We start from the raw sequence: 21,463 nt of genomic DNA on the forward strand, positions 1-21,463 counted from the left end.
CAATACACTCATCAATGACCAGAACACAAGAGGACAAAGTCCCCACGTGAGCTTAGCCCCCAGCTAACCGGGGACAAGGCTCAGAAGTATTTGCTGCTCATAGAGACTAAATGGTTCAGTTCAACAATCCAGGGGGGCCTCCCCTCTTCAGGTCCCCATCTTTGTTCTACTCACTCAGAGGTGGCCATGTCTCTCTTCAGCCTGTGGGGGAAAACAGAGGTTAGGGAGAGGGGTCAGTTCCAATCTGGCTTTGCTCCATGATGCCCCAAGAGCTCCCATGGAGGAATCCCATGTGCTTATGTCAGAACTTGCTCCTAGTTCCAAGATAGACAAGAGTGGATCCCCGGCTACCTAGAAAGGGAGCCCCACGTTTCTCTTACGGTTGGGAATCCCCTTCCCTGAGAAGTATGGCTTCCCCAGTCCCAGTGTAAGCCTGCCCAGCACACTCACTGTCCCTCACGCCGGCAGCACATGATATAAGCCAGCAACAGGGTGAGCAGCAGAGCCACCAGCAAGGGCACCAAGAGGGTCACCAAGGCATCTGCTAGGAAGTCTCGGCCTGTGGCTTCAGTGGGCGGGCAGAAGAATGGGTCGTGCTCCAAGATCCCGTCACCAAGAATAGGCACCTCATCCAGGGGCTCTGGCACGGACTTGTCCACCTGAATAGAGTCCAGGACTGACCCAGGCATAACTCAATAGACACAGAGACCCTGCCCCAGGAGCAGGAGACATACCAGAGGGTCTGCAACCACCAACCTATAAACCCCCCACCTATAACCACAGACCTTTTTCCTGCCTCCCCCAGCCCATGTGACTACAGAACAAACACTGGATGAAAAGGCCAGGAGAGGCAGGCATGTACAATGGTTAGTGCCGGTGCTAGGTTTGGGCTGCCTGAGTCTGAACTCTTAACTTAGGCTAGTGATTCACTGGGGTCACTTGCCTCAATATGGTTTCCTCAGCTGTGAATTCAGATCAATAAGAGCATGCCTATTTTGTCAGTGAATCATAGCAATGAAACATGCTAGGGATACAGCGCCCAGCACAGCCTTCAGTAGGCTCTTAGTAAACCTGGTGAAGTTTCCCTTTGCTGGTTCCCAGGAGCAGACACACCAGCAGTTTCCAGCTTAAACTTAGAATCTCTAAGGTCTCTTGGAACATCACCAAGAGCCACAATGAGCTTTTTACCGCAGGTTGGCTTTTTTTGGTGGCACTTCGAAGGAAGCAGACAGAGGTGTCACACAGATACATGCTCCTGCTTAGGAATTCCTGGTAGTTTTAGCTGAGCAGTTCTGGGATGCCAAGCTGGAGAGTCCAGTTGTAGGCTTTGTCGCCCTCTTGTGGCAGAAGATAATAGTGTGAGTGTGAATGTGCGTGAGAGTGCGTGCGCGCACGTGTGTGTGTGTGTGTGTGTGTGTGTGTGTGTGTGTGTCTGTGTGTGTGTCTGTGTGTGTGAATGTGTGTGTGAGTGAGTGTGTGTGAGTGTATGTGTGTGAGTGTGTGTGAATGAGTGTGCATGCTCGCGCACGTGTGTGTGTGTGTGTGTGTGTGTGTGTGTGTGTGTCCATGACAATGACAACAGAATGATACTGAGACCCAAACTGACACTGTCAGAGAAAACAAGGCTGGGCTGGAGAAATCACAGCTGAAGCAGACTTGATGAAGACCGACTGTACCCTAAACCCAAACGCTAGAGCCAGGATCCCTCCTCACCAGAGATAAATTGCACCAGTCAATGCGGAAGTGGGGTGCCAAGGTGTCATAGCAGGACAATAGTGGAGGCTGTCCCTGGGCACAACGGGCATAGCTGTCAGGTGATGCCACCATCTTCAGGCAGGTGGAAAAGGGTGTGGCAGAGCCCACCTTAATGTATACCCTGGAGCAGAAAGGAGTCATTGTCAGCATAGTAGACATGAAGGTAGGTTACCTCTCTGTTGAGCAGGGGTGGAGGTGTCCTGGCAGTAGGGGTGGGGACCTGGGGTCTGGGGGACAGGGTAAGTGGCCCCCATGGGAGACACCAGAGCCTGATTGGGAGAGGTCACAGTCCCAAAAACCTGAGACCAAGGCAGAACATCCCACCCTTTATGAACCCTAGAAATCATTTGACATGTTTTCATAGGATATCAGTAAGTACAGAGTTCAGGCCAAACAAGGGCTTGGGCTCAGGAAGGACAAGGAGACCAGAGGGAATGTGCAGTCGTGTGAAGGGAAGAGATGAACCCGATGAAGGTATGTCACCGAAGTACTCAGGAAATTAGGGAGGTGGCTACTTTTTCTTTTCTTTGAAACTCAACCAGGAAACCCTTCCTTGGTTGCCCCCTTACCCTTCCTTCCGGCCCTCAATAGGAAGAGGGACTCGGCCTCCACGGTCCAAGGCAGAGGTGATATTGAGCAACTGGAGTTCCCCTGGCTCCCAGAGTCCCCCCAAGGCAGTGAGGAAGCGGTTGGCAGGTGTGGAGGGTAGCACCTCCTCCACATCATGGCTGCGCAACAGGAACTCAGCTTGGTATGGCAGCCGGGGACCTGGGGAAGCCAAGCCAAGTGGGTCACACCGCCCCTGAGCTCAGCTCTCCTGGTGCTATCTAACCTCCCCCAAGCTTCCCCATTGCTCCCAAGGCATCCCTGCCGAGACAGCCTCTATACAACATGGGCCCCAAGTTCCCTTCCTCAACTCTGTAGCCCATGACTTCCCAGTGCCCTGCAGCCCTGTGGGCAGCTCGGTTACTCACACAGCCTGAGAACAGACTTCATGCCAGAGCTCCCTCCCCAAAGCTACCAACACCATCTCTTCCCTGATGTCCCCTCTCCAGGATGCTTGACTCCCCATTACTTCCTGACACTCTCTTTCTCAGATTGTCACCAGTAGCTGGGCATTAGTGACTCATGCCTTTAACCCCAGCACTCAGGAGGCAGAGGCAGGCAGATCGAGGCAGAGTTCAAGGCCAGCCTGGTCTACCGAGGGAGTTCCAAGATAGCCAGGGCTACACGGAGAAACCCTGTCTCGGAAAAACAAAAACAAGAGAAAACATAAAGGTGGTCACCAGTCGAGGAATGAAATAGGAGGTACCTTCGGGGTCCCCAATCAGCAGCAGCAGCCTCTGTCTAGTGGTGTCAAAGCTGTCCCGATTGTAGGCTGTGACCTGGGGAAATGACAAGTCTGAGGAGTGGCTCTAGTGGGGGAAAGCAGGAAAGACACAGTGGGGTGTGTGCAAATTACATGTAAATAAGTACACATAAACACCCATCCTCCTGGCAGGGTGACCCCTAGGCCCTAGTGGCCACCTCCAGGGTCTGGATGCCTCTGGGCTGGTACCTCGATGACTTGGTGCCCACGATCTTCTGGAGTGGGAGTACCATAGAGAAAGGCGGGGCTATGGGGACTGCGCTGTGTGAAGCGCAGCCACCTGGGCAGGTCTGGATGTCCCTGGAGGTGAGCGTGGAAGGTGAGTCGGACAGTGGGTGGCGCCGCCGCTGAGGGAGAAACGAGATGGAATTGGAAAGTGGAGACAGGACGAGAGAGAGAGAGAGAGAGAGAGAGAGAGAGAGAGAGAGAGAGAGAGAGAGAGAGAGAGAGAGAGAGAGAGAGAGAGAAAGCTGCTTCAGCACACTCCAGCCCGTCTGTTCCCTCTCTTACCACTGTGTTCTGGAAGGCCCAGGAAGGTGGCGTGTTCCAAAGGATGTACAAACACACGACCCACGAGTGGGTGTAAAGTTGTCTGCTGGGCCTTGGTGTCCCTCAGCCCTGCCAGGAGACCTATGGGGACCCCATAAACCCCAACACACAGACAGCTTCAGTCAAGGGGTCAGCTCCCTTCCCCGGTGCTCCTGATGCTGGGAGAGCCAAGCGCTCCTGGCCTGCTGTGCACCGTAGGGTATAGATCCTACTCTGTTACTTAGTTTAGAGGGTGACAAGACTCAGATTGTTGTTGTCTTTGAATTCATGGAAGGGACCCCCCAGCCAACTTTTCACTCCATACTTTAGGCCCATGTGGGAGGGGTCTAGTGTTTGCTTGAGAAAGGTACGCTGTGTATGATCAGGCAACTTGGTAAAGAGCCACATGCCAAATGTCTGGGAGGTTGAAGGAAGAGAAGACCCCAGAAAAGGGGTAGCCATTCTGAGCCACCCCCCCCCACTCCCAGTTCCCAAAGAAGAACACAGAACAGAGTTTGAGCTTTAGGCCAATCGACTTGCCCAGGCTGCCTCCGCCTTCCCTCTTAATGCCAAATTTAGCCTGCTCTGTCAGAATTGGAGTCCCAGCCAGCTCATTAAAGGGCCCACGACCCTCTTGGCTTGTCCCATCATGCCCACCCAGGGCCCCAGGACACCTCTGCCCTCAAAGCTCCCAGTACCCTCCTCCAGACCCCAGCTCCCAGCCCTGGGTCCCTAAATGCCTATCATTAACACCCCCCCCAAACCTTCTAGGCCTTACTTCACCCACCCGAAACACTTCTTTTGAGGACCCGCTACTCTTCTACCTCATAACCCCTAAATTCCACCCCTTATTCTGTCCTTCCCTCAAAGAAGATCCCCAACTTGCCTGCAAGGAGAGGAATCCAAGTTGCTGCTGCTGCTGCCATAGTTGCCCCAGCCTAGCCAGTGAGTGACAGGGACAGAGGTTGGAAGAGCAGGGCGGGGTGGGGGAGGGGTGTGGCAGAGCAGCTGGGGCCAGCCTTGCCCAGAGTGCCATCTCTTTCCATTCCCAGAGTGAGCACTGATGAGGGTGTGGACACTGTCCTCACACATGATGTCCCCCTAGCTGTTCCTGGTGACCAGAGTGAGTTTTATCTGGTGTCTATGTTTTTTTTAAGTATTATATATTTGATGCATTATCCTGCACTTTTGTTTTACTCTGTGTGTGTGTGTGTGTGTGTGTGTGTGTGTTTTGCCTGAACAGATCTCTGGGTACCACCTCAATGCAGCGCCCCCAGAAGTCTAGAAGAGAGAATTAGACGTCTGATCCCCTACACACGGATGGTTGTGAGCTGCCATTTTGGAACTGGAACTTGAACTCTGGTCCTGTGGAAGAGCAGCCAGGGCTCTTAAGCACTGAGCCATTGCTCCACCCCCTTTTTGTTTTGCAAGACAGTCTCAGGTAGCCCAGGCTGGCTTCAAATGTGCTCTGTTGTGAAGATGACCTTGAACTCCTTATCTTCCGGCCTCATCTCCGGAGCGCTGAGATTACAGCATATGCACCCACAGCTCGGTTTTATGCAATGCTGGGGACTGAACCCAGGACTCTGTGTATGTTAGTCAAATAATCCATCAACTGGGCCTCACTCACTGCCTTGGGGTTTTTTTTTTTTGTTTTTGTTTTTGTTTTGTTTTGTTTTGTTTTTGCCTTTTGGGGGGGGGTTGTTTGGGTTTTTTTTATTTTTGTTTGGCTTTGTTTTGTTTTTGAAACGGGGTCTCATTAAGGTCTGCCTATCTCTGGATGCAGGAGAATTATCCAGGTCAGCTCATTAAAGGGCTCACATCCCTCTCAGCTCTTTCTGTCATGCCCACCCTGGCCCTTACGACGCCTCTACCCTCAGAGCTCCCAGTACCACCAGCCTCCCTCCACTCCAATTCGTATATTTTCTTTTCTTTTGAGACAGTTTCTCAGTGTAGCCCTGGCTGTCCTGGAACTCTTTCTATAGACCGGGCTGGCCTTGAACTCAGAAATCTCCCTGCCTCTGGCTCTCTAGCACTGAGATAAAAGTCATGCATCACACTTACCCAAAATGTATGCGTCTGTGCATTTGGGTGTTTTGTCTGCACACAAGCAGAAAATATTGGATCACACACATCTACAGTTTTAGGCTGTTTTAGCCTCCATGTGATGCTAGGGACAGAACCCAGGACTTTAGGAAAAGCAGTCAGTACTCTTAACCATTGAGTCATTGCTACAGAGCCTCGGTGTATGTTTTCTAAACCACCATTCTGGCTACTTGGGCTCTCCCTTAAGGCCCTAGGGTTTACTTTTATTTCCTGTGGCCTTCATGTGTATCTGTGCGCGGCATCTCGTGCCCATGAAGATCAGAAGAGGGAGTCCCTGGAATTGTAGTAACAGGTAGCTGTGGCTGGGAGCCAACATGTGGGCGCTCTTAGCCACTGAGCCATCTTTCCAGAACCCATGCCCCACCCCCACCCCCTTTAAAATCTCAACAACTTGGATTGCCCTTGAGGTTTCAGCTCATGCCCAGTAGATAGTTTTCTGGGACTTCCTCTATTTCTGTGGCCATTTTGACCACCCCGCCCCCACATACCCCAACATCCCTAGACTCTGGCATAGCCTAATGTGTCCTCTTAATTTCCTGGCCTCCATCCAAGCTTTTCTCTCTGCCTGGTGTTCCCTTCCTGCCTTGTCCCTTGGGCAGACTTTGAGCAGGTCACATGTGTCCCCTCTTCTCTGAGGCCTTCCCCCAACTCCCATACCTCCTCTTCCTAGGTTGGCCGGGTACTGCTGACTCTCCCTTCCCCCATTCCTGTGCCAACTCAGCCTCAGAGCATTGCGGTGTAGAACAGATGTTCTGGACCACTCATCTTATTTAGTTTTTTTTTAAAGACTTTTATTTATTTTATGTATGTGAGTACACTGTAGCTGTCTTCAGACACACCAGAAGAGGGCATCAGATCCCATTACAGATGGTTGTGAGCCACCATGTGGTTCCTGGGAATTGAACTCAGAACCTCCGGAAGAGCAACCAGTGCTCTTAACCTCTGAGCCATCTCTCCTGGACACCTGACCTGGGGTCTAGCAACTAGTAAGTGTATGGGACTGGTTGACAACTTCCTTAACAGCAAGCAGAAGTATCTGTTCCCCAGCCTGATCCCCATGTGAAGGCCTGGTTGGAGAGAATCCAGATGTATCAGCCAACCGAGGACAGGTAAGCAGAGAGACTCTCTCCGGCTCACGTAGCTGGAGCTAATCCCAAAAGCATGGGGTCCCAGCTTCACAGTTCCTGCAAACAAGGTCTTAAGTCACTGGCCCTTTCTAGGCCTCTGCCTCCACAACTGTAAGCTTGTTTGTCCTTACAGTTTGTGGTTTGTGCTGGCCTCTGCAGAGAGCCCACAAAAATACCGATAGCTACACGTGTTCAATTACCTATATCATACAGAGATGAGAAAACCCCACCCAACGGGCTTGTGTGATGGTGGGAAGAAATGATGACCTGCCCACCCTGTGCCAAAAGGCTCACACGCATTTATGTGCATGGACCCTTTTCATACCCACAGAATACCATGAGACAGACATTACCATCGCCCACGCTTTACAGCTGATAACACTGAGGCACGGCAGTTTCTAACTCCCTCCAAAGCCATGCGGACTGAATGCTCCTCATGATGCATTTGATGGTGAACACCTCTGGCCTTTCATTCCTGCAATCCACACTTCTCTCGCAGGGACTTCCACTGAGAACAGGCAGCAGAACTCTCTCCCCTTGAACCCTGAGGAAGAAACAGTGTCACACCACTGGCAGCATTTCAGTCTTGGCAGGCATGGCCTTGCCTTAAAGAGGACTTCTTACCTCCTCACACCCTGAATGTCCAAGCAAGGATGTCTCAGTTCAGGCTTGCATTCGGGTGGCTAGTGGGCAAAGTTACATTGTCCTTGTCCCTTTCCCTTCCTTCTTCCCTCATGACCACACTGTGTGTCCCTGGAGAGTCACAAAATCTCCAAAGTCAGCATCCACTCAGCCTCACGGACAGGCGTGTTTGTGCCCAGATCACCTTGATATCTTCTCTGAGGTGCAGGCGAGAGGAAGGGAGTTTAGCGGTCAGAGCAAGAGTAGACCACACAGAGTGGGCAGGGTACAGAGTTAGCAGCTGTCCCTGCCCTGCCCCTGAGCCTCCCATGTGACATCCTCACCTGGTGCCATACTGCTATTTTTGGTGCCCTTAGATAGCACCCTTGGCTGTGTTAAAACAGAGTGTGTCCCAATGTTACCTACTCACAAAAACACAAGGTCCACAAAGGCCGGCCTTCCTCAATGGAAAATCTACAGCCATTTCTCTTCTGATTTTCCCCAAGAGCACCTCCATTCAGGAGAGCCAAGGCTGTCCCAGGAATCCACTGGAGGACTTCAGAGTTCTCGAGTCACCAGGAAACTTCAGGGCTTTGAGGCCTAGGGACCGGAAAGGTGTCACAGAGTCCTTAAGCTTTTTATTTGGGAAATTTTTGCTTTATTCTGTTTGTTTTGTTTTTACAGAAATGAGGCTGGGTGTGGAGGTAAAGCTAGGCAGGTTGAAGGCAAGCTAGAGGGTAGAGAGATGCCTCAGGAGAGCTCGCTGTCCTTCCAGAGGGTCTGAGTTCAGTTCCCAGCATGCACACAGGCAGCTCACAGTCACCCATAACTCCGGCTCTGCGGAATCCTGCTAAGTGTGGTACATACTCACACCTATACACACTAAAGCCGTTTTAACTCACACAGAATGATAAAATAGGCCCTTCTATATCTATTACTCAGACTCATCAATTATCGACTCCTGGCCAATCTCTGCCTCTCTGTCTTTTCCAGGTTCTGCCTCCCAGTTAATTTCACCAGTCCGTACCTCACCGAGCATCTTTTAAAGATAATGACTCTCCTTAAACTTTATCGAGAGAGGTTATCAATTATCCAGTGTTTGAAGTTCTAGTCTCTTGTAAATTTCCTCTTTATTTATTCTCTAAGACACAGGGCATTATGCTGCCCACGTTAACCTCAAACTCTAGGGTTTAAGGCATTCTTCTGCCTCAGTTTCCCAAATACCTGGATCTGTGGGCTCATGGCTTGGTACTTGCTTAATTTCAGAGTTTTGTGTTTTCCCTCCTTTTTCTAGTTGAGACAGGGTCTAACTGTGGAGCTCTGGTTAGTCTGACACTCAGGACCCTCCTGCCTCAGTCTCCTTAGTGATGAGATTACTACAGGTGGTGTGCCACAACAACGCCCCACACGTATTTCACAGGTTTGTTTTGGGTTACATTTATATGTGTGTGTGTGTGTGTGAGAGAGAGAGAGAGAGAGAGAGAGAGAGAGAGAGAGAGAGAGAGAGAGTTTGTGTTTATATGTGTATGTGTTTGTTTGGTTTTGGTTTTTAGCAATGTATCTGTTTGAATCAGGATCTAAATAGTAGATACACTGTAACTAGTTGGTACATTGTTACATATCTACATTGTTATAGGCTTTCCATGGTCTCTGCCTCTTTTCCTCCCCCGTATCCCTCCATCCTCTCCTCCCTTTCTCTTCCCCTCTCTCCTGTGAAGGAGCCAGATCACTTCTGCAGTTGTCCACGCTGACTTTGCCAATAGCATTTCTCCAGTGTCCTACCCTGTCCTTGTCACCTTCGCACCCTCTTCGAGTGGAATTCTCTGGACCCTGTTATTTTCTGTAGAGTATAGTTGGATCTAGAGATTGGGTCGTATTTGGGGTCTTTCTTCTGCAAGCCCACTTTATAGACTGGGACAGGCTCTTTATCTGGAAACAGTGTGCACCATCAGTCTTTACCGCTTCTGCTGGTCGGTCTTGCAAAATGGTGATACTCAAATTCCGCCACTCTCTGTCAGCAGTTGGAATACAGCCAGACAGAAAAAAGTGCCCTCGTGATTTGCTTTCCAGGTGGTGCCGTTCCTATAGGAAAGGGTGTAAATGCTCGATTCTCTCCATATCTAAATATACGGCTATCAAAATAATGGGTTGATTTCCCAGCATCCTCCAAACTGTGACCAATTAGCATCTTTGTTTTTGTTAGTAATATAATCATTGCTTTACGGTTTAAACATATCTGATTGCTTCGACCCATCACAAATAGCATCCCTCCTGGTGTTCAGGGTGTCCCATTTTTAATTCTTTATTTATTTAGTCCTCATCAGTCAGAGCATGTGGTCGGAGAAGGGTCAGGTCTCAGTTGGAGCTTCCCCTCTGCTCCCCTCCCCCTTCCCCCGCCACTCTTTGCTAGCAGGCTCTTTTTCCTCCTCGCCCTCCTCATCGGCGACCAGCTTCCAATCCCATCTGTCCACCCCAGAGAATGTTTGTTGAATGAATGAATGAATGAATCATGCATGAATAAAAAACATCGTCTCATTCTAGTCTAGTCTCCCTTTTGATCTCTAAGGAGCATATTTCTTCATCTACATCCGAAACGCATATTATATGTCTTTGTGAGGGACAAAGGAACGGCATTCTCATCATTGTGATCTGATTCTGGTTTCTGCCTCCCAAACTCCACCCACATCTTTCTCCCTCCTCTTCCCCGCCCCCAGAGCAACAACAAAGACTGCAACTGGGTCAGTCTACCACGAGAGGGCGCCATCACAACCTCCAGCCGTCCCTGCGCTTGCGCAACGTTAGGGCTGATGGTGAGTGAAGAGCTGGGAGGAGCGAGGCTTTCCGCAGCGCCCACTTCCAGGCTGGGAAAGTAAGACCAAGGGGCATGCGTGCTGGACACTCAAAAGCCTATCGCGCTTGTCGTCCATTTCCCTGTCCGGAAAATGTACTTTTAAAAAAAGATGTATTTATTTTATGTATAAAATTTTATGAGCACACTGTCGCTGTCTTCAGACACAGCCGAAGAGGGCATCAGATCCCGTTACAGATGGTTGTGAGCCACCATGTGGTTGCTGGGATTTGAACTCAGGACCTCTGGAAGAGCAGTCAATGCTCTAACCACTGAGCAATCTTTCCAGCCCCCAGTACTTTTTTTTTTTTTTTTTTTAACATAGAGAAGGACTCCATGTAGGGGGTGGATGATTGGAAATACTAATTATTTTCCTTACCCACCTGTCACCTGTCAGCACTCCAGTATCCAAGGGCATCTCCCGATCTCCCACCAACCTCACAGATATTTTGAGGACACCAGCCTGAAGACCTAGTACGTCTTCCTGAACCTCTTCTTTAATTTTTGTTCTGTCGTCGTATTTTTGCAAAAGGGTGTCGTAGAGCCCAGGCTGGTTTTGTAACTAAGGACGGCCTTGCCTGTGGTGGTGGAGCAGAATGCTGTTTTCGGGCCTGCACCTCACACTCGGGGCTTTGGACATGCTAGGCAAGCACTCCCCTGGCTGAGTTCATCCTCTTGCCACAGGCTGAACTTCAGGTCTCCTCAGGGGTGACCACCCGAGAGAATCAAAACCAGAGTGCCAGGCTGTTCTTGGCCAAGCGTCTACTCCTGGAGAAGCAGAGAAGGGGAGGGACTGTTATGGGTGCCACAGCCATTGCCGCTGAGATTTTCACTCTCTAGAGGCAGGCCAATGAGCTAATGCGGGCAAAGTGTCTTGTAACCCGTAAAACTCCACAGAGTATGTGGCGTTGTTTACTGTTTATAACCAACGGCGCATAGCAATAGGCAGGACCAGGGCAGCCCACCAGCAGGATCTGAGACCTACAGGAAGGTCAGCCTTAAAAGCTACCACTCAATGATAAAACTGGGAAAGGGGCTGAGACAAGAAAAACAACTCCAGCAAAATGTCCTTTGACCTTCAACCTCCTCCCCACATGCAAACACACACACTCATATACATACACACACACACACACTCATGCACACATACAATAAGTCAATAAATTCAAAATATTATTTTAGCTAGTTATGCAGGCACATGCCTTCAATCTTTAATTCTAGAGCTGACAGAGGGGTGGCCCAGATGCTAAGAGCACTCGGTGCTGTTATAGAAGATCTGGATTTGGTTGCCAGCATCCTCATAGTGGCTCACAGTCATCTGCAGCTCCAGTCCCAAGGGATCTGATGCCTTCTTCTGGCTTCTGAGGGCACCCACAGATAAAACATTTATACAGAAAATATTCTTTTTTTAAAAAAATCAAGATAAGGGCTGGAGAAATGGCTTAAGTGTTAAGAGCACTGACTGTTCTTTCAGAGGTCCTGAGTTCAATTCCCAGCAACCACATGGTGGCTCACAACCATCTGTACTAAGATATGGTGCCCTCTTCTGGCCTGCAGGCATACATGCTGGTAGAACACTATATACCTAATAAATAAATCTTTTTAAAATATCAAGATAAAAACTACGTAAAGTTACAATTGTTAATGTTACATTAAATGTTACATTTTAAAATGTTACATTTTTGTTGCTGTTGTTGTTTTGAGACAAGATCTCTTTGAATAGCCCTGGATGTCCCAGAACTCTCTACCTAGACCAGGCTGCCTCAAACTTACAGAGATCAGCCTGACTCTACTTCTTGAGTGCTGGGACTAAAGGCATGGTTCACTATGCCCTGCTTCCAAGACACTTATAAATGAAGCACTTTACTATATTCTAAAAGGTCTAAATAGAGAGGTGTTGACATGGGATCAGTTAAGCTTGAGAAATTTCCCCATCCTTCTCAATGACAATTCTCTCCCAATTTTTATCAATTGACTCCATGCATTTTTTTTTTTTAAATCTCAGCTGAAGCTTCAGAGTGAGACTGATTCTAAACCTCATCATCACAGCATAGGACCAGGAAAGTGGTAGACCATTCTGAAGAACATGGGCCTGACCCAAAGATACCAAGACTTTCTTTGAAAGTGATAGTAATTAAAACAATGTGGTCTTGGTGCCGAGCTGGACAAAGAGATCAATAGAACAGAGTGGCCAGAAATGGAGCCAAGTATATGTGGGGATTTGATTTATGATGGGGGAGGGGGTGGCACAGCACTCAGCAAGGGAGAACAGTCTATTCAATAAAAAGTGTTGGGACAATTGGCTTTTCATATGTAGCCTCTATACACCATCCATAAATATTAATTCCAGATGGACTAGAGATCTGAAAGTGAAGAACAGAGCTTTAAAATAATTAGGAGGAAACGTAGGGCAAGCTGAGAGTAGTCAAACAGTTCTGATGTAAGGAACATGATTCAGAAAAGATTGATTTGTATTATATTACTGACCCCCCCCAAAAAAACCACTCTATTATAAAAATGGCATTTTGGACAAAGGGAAGAGACAGTGACAGCCTGGGTGGCAACGTCGGAAACTCATAATAGAGATAAAGGTTAATATTCTGAATATGGAAGGACCTCCCGGAAATCAGCCCTCTGGGTGCTAATGCAGAAGGATCAGAAATTCTAAGCCAGCCTTGGCTATACAGTGAGACCCCATCTCGAAAGGGGGGTAGCTCAGTGGTAGAATATTTGCCTAGCATGTGCCAAGACAACCTCCAGCACTGACAGTCATTTTTAAAGAACAGACCCAGGGTTCAGCACGGTGGTGCACATCTTTAATCTCCGTGCTCAGAACGCAGTGATAGCTGATGTCTGAGTTTGAGGTCAGCCTGGTGTACATGGTGAGTTCAAGGCCAGCCAGAGATACACAGTAAAACATTGTCTTTATCTTTTTTTAAGGGCAGACATTTTGAGTACATTCTAAATGGCATCATTTTCCCGTCTCCATCATCAAATACTGGACTGAGAGCCTGTCAGGCTTTGGAGGGAGATGACCCTTTCCTAGCTCCGTCCATGAGCTATGATTGGTCGAAACATACCAATGATTTTGTTCCTCTGTCCAGTGATTGGTTTAGGCATGGACAGGTATAGAATTTTGTCACCAAGCAAGAAAGGAAGATTATCTGATTGGGGGAAGGAGGGAAGTGGGAGGCAGAAGATCTGGGAGAAATCCAAGGTTGAAAAGCATCTACTAGTTTCTTCTGGCTCTGGGTATCTCCATATTGGTGCCTGGGCGAAACATCTGGATTTGAGGCACCAATCTTGGAACTGTGTGGGGTGGGGGTGGCTGTATGGCTGGGTGGAGTGTCAGCAAATGAGTGACATTTACCCTCTGGAAAGGGACATGGCAAAGAAAGAGGGCAGAATTTGCATCCCAGTGCCTCAGCTGAGTCTCTGGATTAACCAACTCCAGGGTTTCTTCCTTCCTTTCTGCCTGCCTCTTTTTTCCTTCCTTCCTTCCTTCCTTCCTTCCTTCTCTCCCTCCCTCCCTTTCTTTCTTTCTCTCTGTTTTGTTTTGAGACAGGGTCTCACCATATAGTTATATATATAGACCAGGCTGGCCTCACACTCATAGAGATCCCCCTGCCTCTGCCTCCTGAGTGCTAGGATTAAAGGCATGCACCACCACTGCCAGGCTTCAACTCTAGCATTTCTTGATATGAAAAATAACCCCTTTTGCTCAAACCATTTTCTGTTTCTCCCAACCTCCCTCTTTCCTTCCTTGAGTTTGTGTGTGTTGTGTAAAGCTTGGTCAGAGGTGAACCTTGAATTTTGGTTCTCAAGAGTCATTTCTCTGTCTCTGACTCTCTTCCTCAGAATTATTTACTTAATTTCGTGTGGATAAATGTTTCACTTGCATGTATATGCACCATGTGTGTGCCTCATGCCCTCAGAGGTCAGAGTAGGGCTTTGAAATGAGAGTTATGGATGGTTGTGAGTCACTATTGTTAAGCACTGAGCCATCTCCTTTCTAGAGACTGTGTCTCTCTCACTACCAGCTGGGATTTATTAATTAGGCTGGCTGGTAAGCCCCAGGGGGTCTGCCTGTCTCTGCCTCTGCAGCACTAGGGTTAAAAGCATGCACACCCCCCACTCCATGGGCTTTTGATAGTGTTCATCAAACATAACTATAGAACAGCAATTGAAGCAATTTATCCAGAGGGAACCCAAGTGGACAATGATCCCAGTACACATGCTTTACCTCAGTCAGGGCAAACACGTTAAAGTGCTTACTGCTTCGCATCCAACAGACCAGCAGAAATAAGAAATCCCAGGTTGCTCTGTGGTAAAGGTCCTACCTAGCATTCATCCTGAGTTTGATGTCTGACACTGCAAAAGACAAATAAAAAGCCCCAACAGGAGAGGCTGGTTTTGTCAACAAAGTACTTCCCTTGCAAGTGTGAGGACCTGAGTTCAATCCCCAAAACTCACACTTAAAAAGAGGAGGTGGTGGCTCATGCTTATAATCCAAACTGGGGAAGTGGAGACTGACCAGTTAGTCTAGCCCAACTTATGAGCTTCAGGCCAATGAAAGATCTTATAGCAAAAGAAGTGGATGGCATTGGTGGGGCTAACACTGAGGTTGTCCTCTAGGCTCTACATCAGTACACACACCTCTCATGTACACACACACACACACACACACACAAAAGAAAGGATAGAAGCTGGGCGTAATAATCCACCCTTTAACCCTAGCCTAGGAAGAACGTGCAGGCAGAGCTCTGAGTTTTTGACCAACCTAGTCTAGATAGTGAGTTCCAGGTGAGCCAGGGCTACACTGTGAGACCTTGCCTCAAAAAAAAAAAAAAAAAAAAAAAAAAAAAAAAAAAAAAGGATAGCAAATGTTGGCCAGATGTGGTCTTGTTCAGTTGCTGCTGGTAGGAGGAAGGATGCAGACTCAGCAGCTATAGAGAACATCTTGGCAGTTATAGCCAATACCTGGATTTCCGCTTCTAGGCAGATATCCTGAATGGGTTCGGATAAAATCCCAGGTTGTTCTCTGCACCCCTGACTAGAACAGAAAAACAAAACAAAACCAGATGCAACCCAAACACTGTTAGCAGGTGAACTGGTAACAACTACACCGTGGTTTCCTCAAATGATGAGTTGAAATTAAAATGAGCAAACCACATAGGGACTGTAACGGTTTGTATATACTCAGCCCAGGGACTGGCAGAGTTAGAAGGCGTGGCCCTGTTGGAGTGGGTGTGTCACTGTGGGTGTGTGGGTGTGGGTTGTAAGACTCTTTCTTATTCTAGCTGCCTGAAAGTGAGTCTTCCTCTAGCAGCCTTCAGATGAAGATGTAGAACTCTCAGCTCTGCCTGGACCATGCCTGCCTGGATGCTGCCATGCTCCCTCCCACCTTGATGTTAATGGACTGAACCTCTGAACCTGTAAGCCAGGCCCAATTGAATGTTGTCCTTTATAAGACTTGCCTTGGTCATGGTGTCTGTTCACAGCAGTAAAACCCTAACTGAGACAGGGACCCACCGTCAAAATTCTTGGGAGGGGAAGGTGCAAATGGCATACGTGACATTGCTATTGTTACACAGGCTGTAAAGACTCAGAAAGCACTGCTGTGTCGTGAACATGGAGATGCACGGGAAAGAGGTAAATTTATGGGCTGATACTTGCCACGGTTTATGTAAACCCAAGCAAGACAAGCCAGCTACAAAAGAACAAGTTCTGTATGATGCTTACATAAGGTACCTAGAGGAGTCAAGTTCACAGGGATACAAGTGGTTGCCAGGGGCAGCAGTGGGAGTGGCTAGGAAGTGCTGTGCCCGGAGACAGTTTCCACTGGAGGAGATGGGAAACACCTTTGCAGTCTGGTTTGGATGCTTGTGCTCCCTCCCTCCCTCCCTCCCTCCCTCCCTCCCTCCCTCTCTCTCTTTCCCTCCCTCTTTTTCTCTTTTCCCTCTGTCCCTCTATCTTTCCTCCCTCTCTCTCCCTCTCTCCTCCCTCCCTCCTTCTCTCTCTCCTCTCTCTCTCTCTCTCTCTCTCTCTCTCTCTCTCTCTCTCTCTCTCTCTCTCTCTCTGTCTCTCTCCTACCCCCCCCCACACACAGGGTCTCTCATTGGCCTGGAGTTAGGCAGGTAGGCTGGGCCAGCTGGCTTCTAAGCCCCAAGGATTCTTCTATCTCTGCCTGCCCAACCCTGGGATCACAAGCCTGAGCCACCACTCTTGGCATGATTTTCTCTTAGATTCTGGGGATGGGACTCATGCTCTTAGGCTTGTACAGCGAGTACTTTACTGACCCAAGTTGTTTGTCCAGCCTCCCAATATCACTTCCAGGGACAAACCTGAAGCAGACAGAATGGTCCAACTGGCATTTGTAAATTCTACTGTGATGCAATTCTTTGAACTTTCCTTATTTTCTACGAAAATTTTCAAACTAAAAATTAAAAGGAAGAAAAGAAAGAGCAAAAAAAAAAAAAAAAAGAAAAAAGAAAAAAAAAAGTTCAGGGATAGAGGAGTGCCCCAAAGTAACACGATTGCTTATGTTTCTACTCTCTCTGCCCCCAACCCCTTCGGAGGCTACCTGAAGAGCAAGAGGCTAAGGTGGAAGAGCAGAAACAGCATTCTGAAGACCGAACCTGTGCCAGGTCCCACAGGACCCAGCAGAGCTTGCTGCAGCCAGTCAGGCAGGAGATGGTGGGCAAAGGCCTATGGGAGAAAGTTGCTCTGAAAGCTGTCTCTTCCTTGCCCTATCAAAAAAACAAAACAAAAAAAAAAAAAAAAAACAAAACAAAACAAAAAAAAAAAAAAAACCCCCCCCCACACACACAGAAATATGAATTCTTAGCAGTTGGAGTTCCTTGGATTTGCTGATGACAAAACACATTGCCTAATCTTTCCTGTTCCTTCTTTTTCCCCCTTTGACCTCTCTGCATGTCTGTACCACAACTATGCTGTGGCAGAATACATATTTACAGGCTAAGGCAGCTAAATATAGGCTTTCCTTTCAAGCACCTGAGGATTTGGAGAAATCTTTGCTGTGTCCCACCCCATCCCCCACAACAGACACACCAGACTGATGCCTCCCTAGTATCCAAGAAGTATGTGATCTTAACAAGGTTGCACAGGGTGCTAGAATACAGTGTGAGACTGAGGGGAGAAAGCCAGTAGCCAGAAAGAAAGAAAGAACAGGCGGTAGCTATGTCCCAGCTGTGGGAAGAAGGGACCCAGAGTTCCTCTCTCTGCAGGTGCAGTGATAGACTTTAGAAATAAAAGACCCATTGGGGAGTTTAGAAGAAAGGTCACCTTCAAACATTATCTCAGGGCAGGGGTGTAGTTAGTTATGAGTTGTAACATTTTCCTAGCATCCTTGAGGCTTTGGGTTCAGCCTCTACCACGGCAACAAGAGATGATTCAGAAGAGTTTGGAGGAGCCATGGGCAGGAATGTTGCTATAGCAGAATTTCACATCATGGATCTTGAAAAGAAGCTGAGGCCCAGTGTCTCATGAAAATAGACTCAAGAGCTGTAGACACTGGAGCTCACCCTCAGCCTTGGACCTGCCCACACTCAGCATGCGCACCCCAATACATGCTCCAATACACATGCCTTCAGTGGCAGAGGCAGCCCACACTCAGAGCTCCAGCCTCTGTGCTTTCTGCATTCAGGATCTCTTTAGTGCCCTCAGCAACTCCTTGAGGTTAGTATTTTTTTGTCTCCGGCTTACAAATGAAGAGATTTGGCAAGACCTTGAGCTTGGAAGTGGCAGCTTGGAGGTGTTCTAACAAAAATGACCTGATTTCAAAGCCCCGTCCCAGCCTGTGCCTCACAGGAAGCAGGAGACACCCAGGGTCATCCGTGGTCAGAAGATTTCAGACATTCAGGTCGAGCGTGTTAGGAACTGAGGAATCCAAAATAACTAGCCCAAGGTCAGGGAGTGAATGGGAGGAGCTGGGACTCAGTTCAGACCTGCAGAACCCTAGCTGGGGCTCTAAAACTGTGTGACCCATTGCTCACTCCTCCCTGTTCCCAGGGACTTGGAACCCCCTAGGATTCTAACTCCTTACTACCACCCCACCGGGGCACAGCTCATGCTGGGTGAGCTCCCCTATTTGGTAATGTGGGTACACAAGCATATCCTCCTTGCTCCCAAAACTAGCTCAAGGCCCTGACCAACAAAGGCGAGGAACTGGGGTGAACGTTATTGACTAACCATAGAACAGCCAAAGGGCAGGGTCTAGATCGGCTTCTTCACCGATGGCAGTGGCCAGGAACCAAACAAACAAACAAAAACTGCTTTCAGAAGTTGTCTCAAAGGCCCGGGGCTGGGAAGAGCAGCCAGCCTTGGCACCCAGCCCGTGCCTGAGCCCAGGGTGCTGAAGGCTGGGACTTATCACACATCAGACTCTCTCCACCAGTCCTCATCACCATCTTCGCCGTTACACCTGGCATTTAGAGCCAGCAAGCCTCCCAGGCATATCATCAAAGAGCACCTTCTGAGAGAGAGGCCTCATGAGAAACAAGGGCGCTCAGGCCAGGAGAGAGAGGGAGGGTTATCACTGCCTGTTGCAGTTTCTATCACTTAGCCATTGCTGGGGAGGCTTCTCCTTCCCCTACACATGGCCCTAAGTTTCTGGGCTGCTGGTACCTCTCTCAGGCCTCAGTTTATCCCCTGGGAGTACAGAGGAGATATGTGACTTCTGCAAGGTCACCTAGACAATAAGTGGTATAGCCCAGCCTAAAGTCTGGCTCCTGGCTCGACTTTGGGAACCGCTCCACTCCCCTCTCTATACAGTACAAGGGAATGGAAAAGAAAAACTTCCATCCTAAGACCACCCGATACATTGGTCCATGGCATCAACGGTTTCCTCCATATGAGCCCCGGGGAGACCAAAAGTTTCAAATTATCCTGGGATGCTAATCAGGCGAGAACCTGTGGACATTGCCGCAGGAAGACAGCCTTAGACAGGCTGGGACAGGATAGAGGTGACACCCCATGCCCCACCCATCTCTTAGGCAGATTGTTTAGTGCCTACTACCTCCCAGGAAAGAATGATGTTACAGCAGTTACCACTCACTCCCTTAAAGGTTCTCCAGAAATTCCAGCTTGGGTGTTGCTCAGCCATCTAGGAGCCCAGGAAATAATAATCTCTGCTTATTAGCGGCAGTCACCCAAGCTCCAGGCTTGCCATATTTGCTCAGTATTCCAAAGCCCTTAAAGGAGTTTTATTCTGAGAAATCACCAGACAAGGGAGACCTGAGGGTACCCATAAATCCATTTCATCCCAAATTCCTGCCAAGGGTGTTGGGAAAGAGGCTAACAGCTGGTTCTCAACCCCTCCTCCCACCTGGCCAGGAATGTGGGTACAGACCCCTTGGGCTGGGGCCAGTTAAAAATGACTCACCACAAAGGGTGTGGGAGATTCTGGGCAGAACACCCAGGGCCCTGGGCCCTCCCCCAGTCCACGAGGGAACTCTAAGAACACTGCACAGATTCCCAACTGGCAATGGGGTGAACAGAAGGGCATCATCACCCAGCCACAGTGGGAGCTGGGGATGTTAACACAGTTGCTAAAATGCTTGCCTAGCAAGTAGGAAGCCCCGGGTTAGAGTGACTGCTCAAGCCTGTAATTCCAGCACTCAGGAGGTAGCGGCAGTTGGATCTGAAAAGTTCAAGGTCATCCTTGGCTAAATGTTTAGTTTGATGAAGCACAGGTTACTGCAGATCCTTTCTCAAAAAAAAAAAAAAAAAAAAAAAAAAAAAAAAGCAACCCACTGCCATAGTCGGTTAGGGTCGAGGGCTCAAGCCCCAGACTTGACTTTGAGAACAAGTCCTAAAGCTTGTTCAGGAAAGAGGGCTTGTAAAATGGGTCAGGAGGTGAGAAGGCACCTGGATGGCTTCTTTACCCTGCACATATTCCCAAATGCAGAACTGGGGAGGGATAAGTCTCCTGCCCACTGTGCAAAAATGTAGGGGACATCTGGAAGCCTAAGATCTGGGTTCATCTCCGGCCCCAAATGAGAGCCAAAAATCTTCCCTCCCCAAGCACAATTCACTAGGGAGCCAGTCCAGTGGTTCTTGGCTCCTCCCCATCCCAATCTTCAGGGTTCCCAGGCGGTTTCCCCACGTCCCATCCCCCATACACGGAGCTCTTTCGCACGTGCCATGGGTTAGCGTCCCACAAAACCCACACACTGAGAACGGAGGGGTAGGGGGTTCCCTCCATGAGCTTGGCCAAGCCAACCGGAGAGACTGAGAAAACGGGAAGAGGAGGAAGAGGATGGAGGGGAAGAGGGCGGGGGAGGAGGCAGAGGCCGCAGGAAGGCCTGAGATGCAGGAAGCAGCTGGGGAGGGGGGAGAGGCTTTGTGCATGAGTTGTTTTCTGGGTCCTAGTGTCCACCCTGTTCAGTTCCCGGGAATCTACCGACTGACTCTTTACTCATCTAGACCTGAATATTGGATGGATGATCCTCACTGCTAGGTCCCAGACTATTGGAGAAGGATAAAGGGAATAACAAGACCCCTTGTTGTGTATGTGAGGAATGAAGGAGCTCTAAAGGAGCTGAGTTTCCAAGATGGGATTTGTAGGACACACACACACACACACACACACACACACACACACACACACAGAGGCAAAAACACTTGCACACAAATGATCAGAATCTTCTGAATCCGAGACCCAACGTAGAACTCTCCATAGGGAAACGTTGGTCCTAGGCCTTTGAAATCATTCCTTCCAACCTCCCGCATCACCTTCCAAACCTTCCTGTTTGGTAGTTCTGTGGCAGGTTATGGAGGCCAGGATTCTACACCCCTCGCCAAGCTGGCAGGTGAAAAACATCAACTTCAGAGTTCCAAAGGCAAAAAAGCAGCTTTGGTAATCGCTGCCATTTGGGTGATTGTACCCCCACCCCCACCCCCACCCTATCCCTTTCCCAATTTCTCCTCCCTACGGGGCACCACAAAGGTTGCTGGGCCAAAGTTTTACATCCTGAGAGGTGCCCAAAAATGAAAAAAGAAAAGAAAAGGAAAAGAAAGAAAAGAAGAAGAAAAAGAAAAGAAAAAAAAATCTTAGGGAGAGTTGTTAAAATGAAGAATCCCAGGTCC

General features: G+C 48.8%; 1 protein-coding gene and 1 long non-coding RNA gene across 7 annotated transcripts in view; both read right to left on the bottom strand.

Annotated features, from left to right (window-relative positions):
- Positions 1–4,627, bottom strand: part of SGCA (sarcoglycan alpha) — a 17,261-nt gene extending 12,634 nt beyond the window's left edge. For all 6 annotated transcript variants that reach the window (XR_013975181.1, XR_013975182.1, XM_080923552.1 and 3 more), the window contains exons 1-8: positions 4,539–4,627; positions 3,635–3,754; positions 3,314–3,471; positions 3,068–3,140; positions 2,325–2,523; positions 1,714–1,876; positions 451–659; positions 175–201 (exon numbers count right to left, since the gene is read on the bottom strand). Coding sequence is in view for 4 of the 6 variants with exons in the window: in XM_080923552.1 (XP_080779678.1) it covers positions 175–201; positions 451–659; positions 1,714–1,876; positions 2,325–2,523; positions 3,068–3,140; positions 3,314–3,471; positions 3,635–3,754; positions 4,539–4,578 (989 nt within the window). In the remaining 2 variants the exon portion in view is untranslated. The remainder of the gene's footprint in view (positions 1–174; positions 202–450; positions 660–1,713; positions 1,877–2,324; positions 2,524–3,067; positions 3,141–3,313; positions 3,472–3,634; positions 3,755–4,538) is intronic.
- Positions 4,628–6,548: 1,921 nt separating this feature from the next.
- On the bottom strand, positions 6,549–7,772 carry LOC308426415. The gene is made up of 3 exons (XR_013975205.1): positions 7,510–7,772; positions 7,239–7,429; positions 6,549–6,942 (listed from the first exon to the last, which is right to left on the bottom strand). It is a non-coding gene; the product is annotated as an uncharacterized lncRNA (long non-coding RNA).
- Between the last annotated feature and the right edge of the window lie 13,691 nt (positions 7,773–21,463).

The sequence above is a fragment of the Micromys minutus genome (genome assembly GCF_963924665.1).
Source record: "Micromys minutus genome assembly, chromosome: 10".
NCBI classification, from domain to species: Eukaryota; Metazoa; Chordata; class Mammalia; order Rodentia; family Muridae; genus Micromys; species Micromys minutus.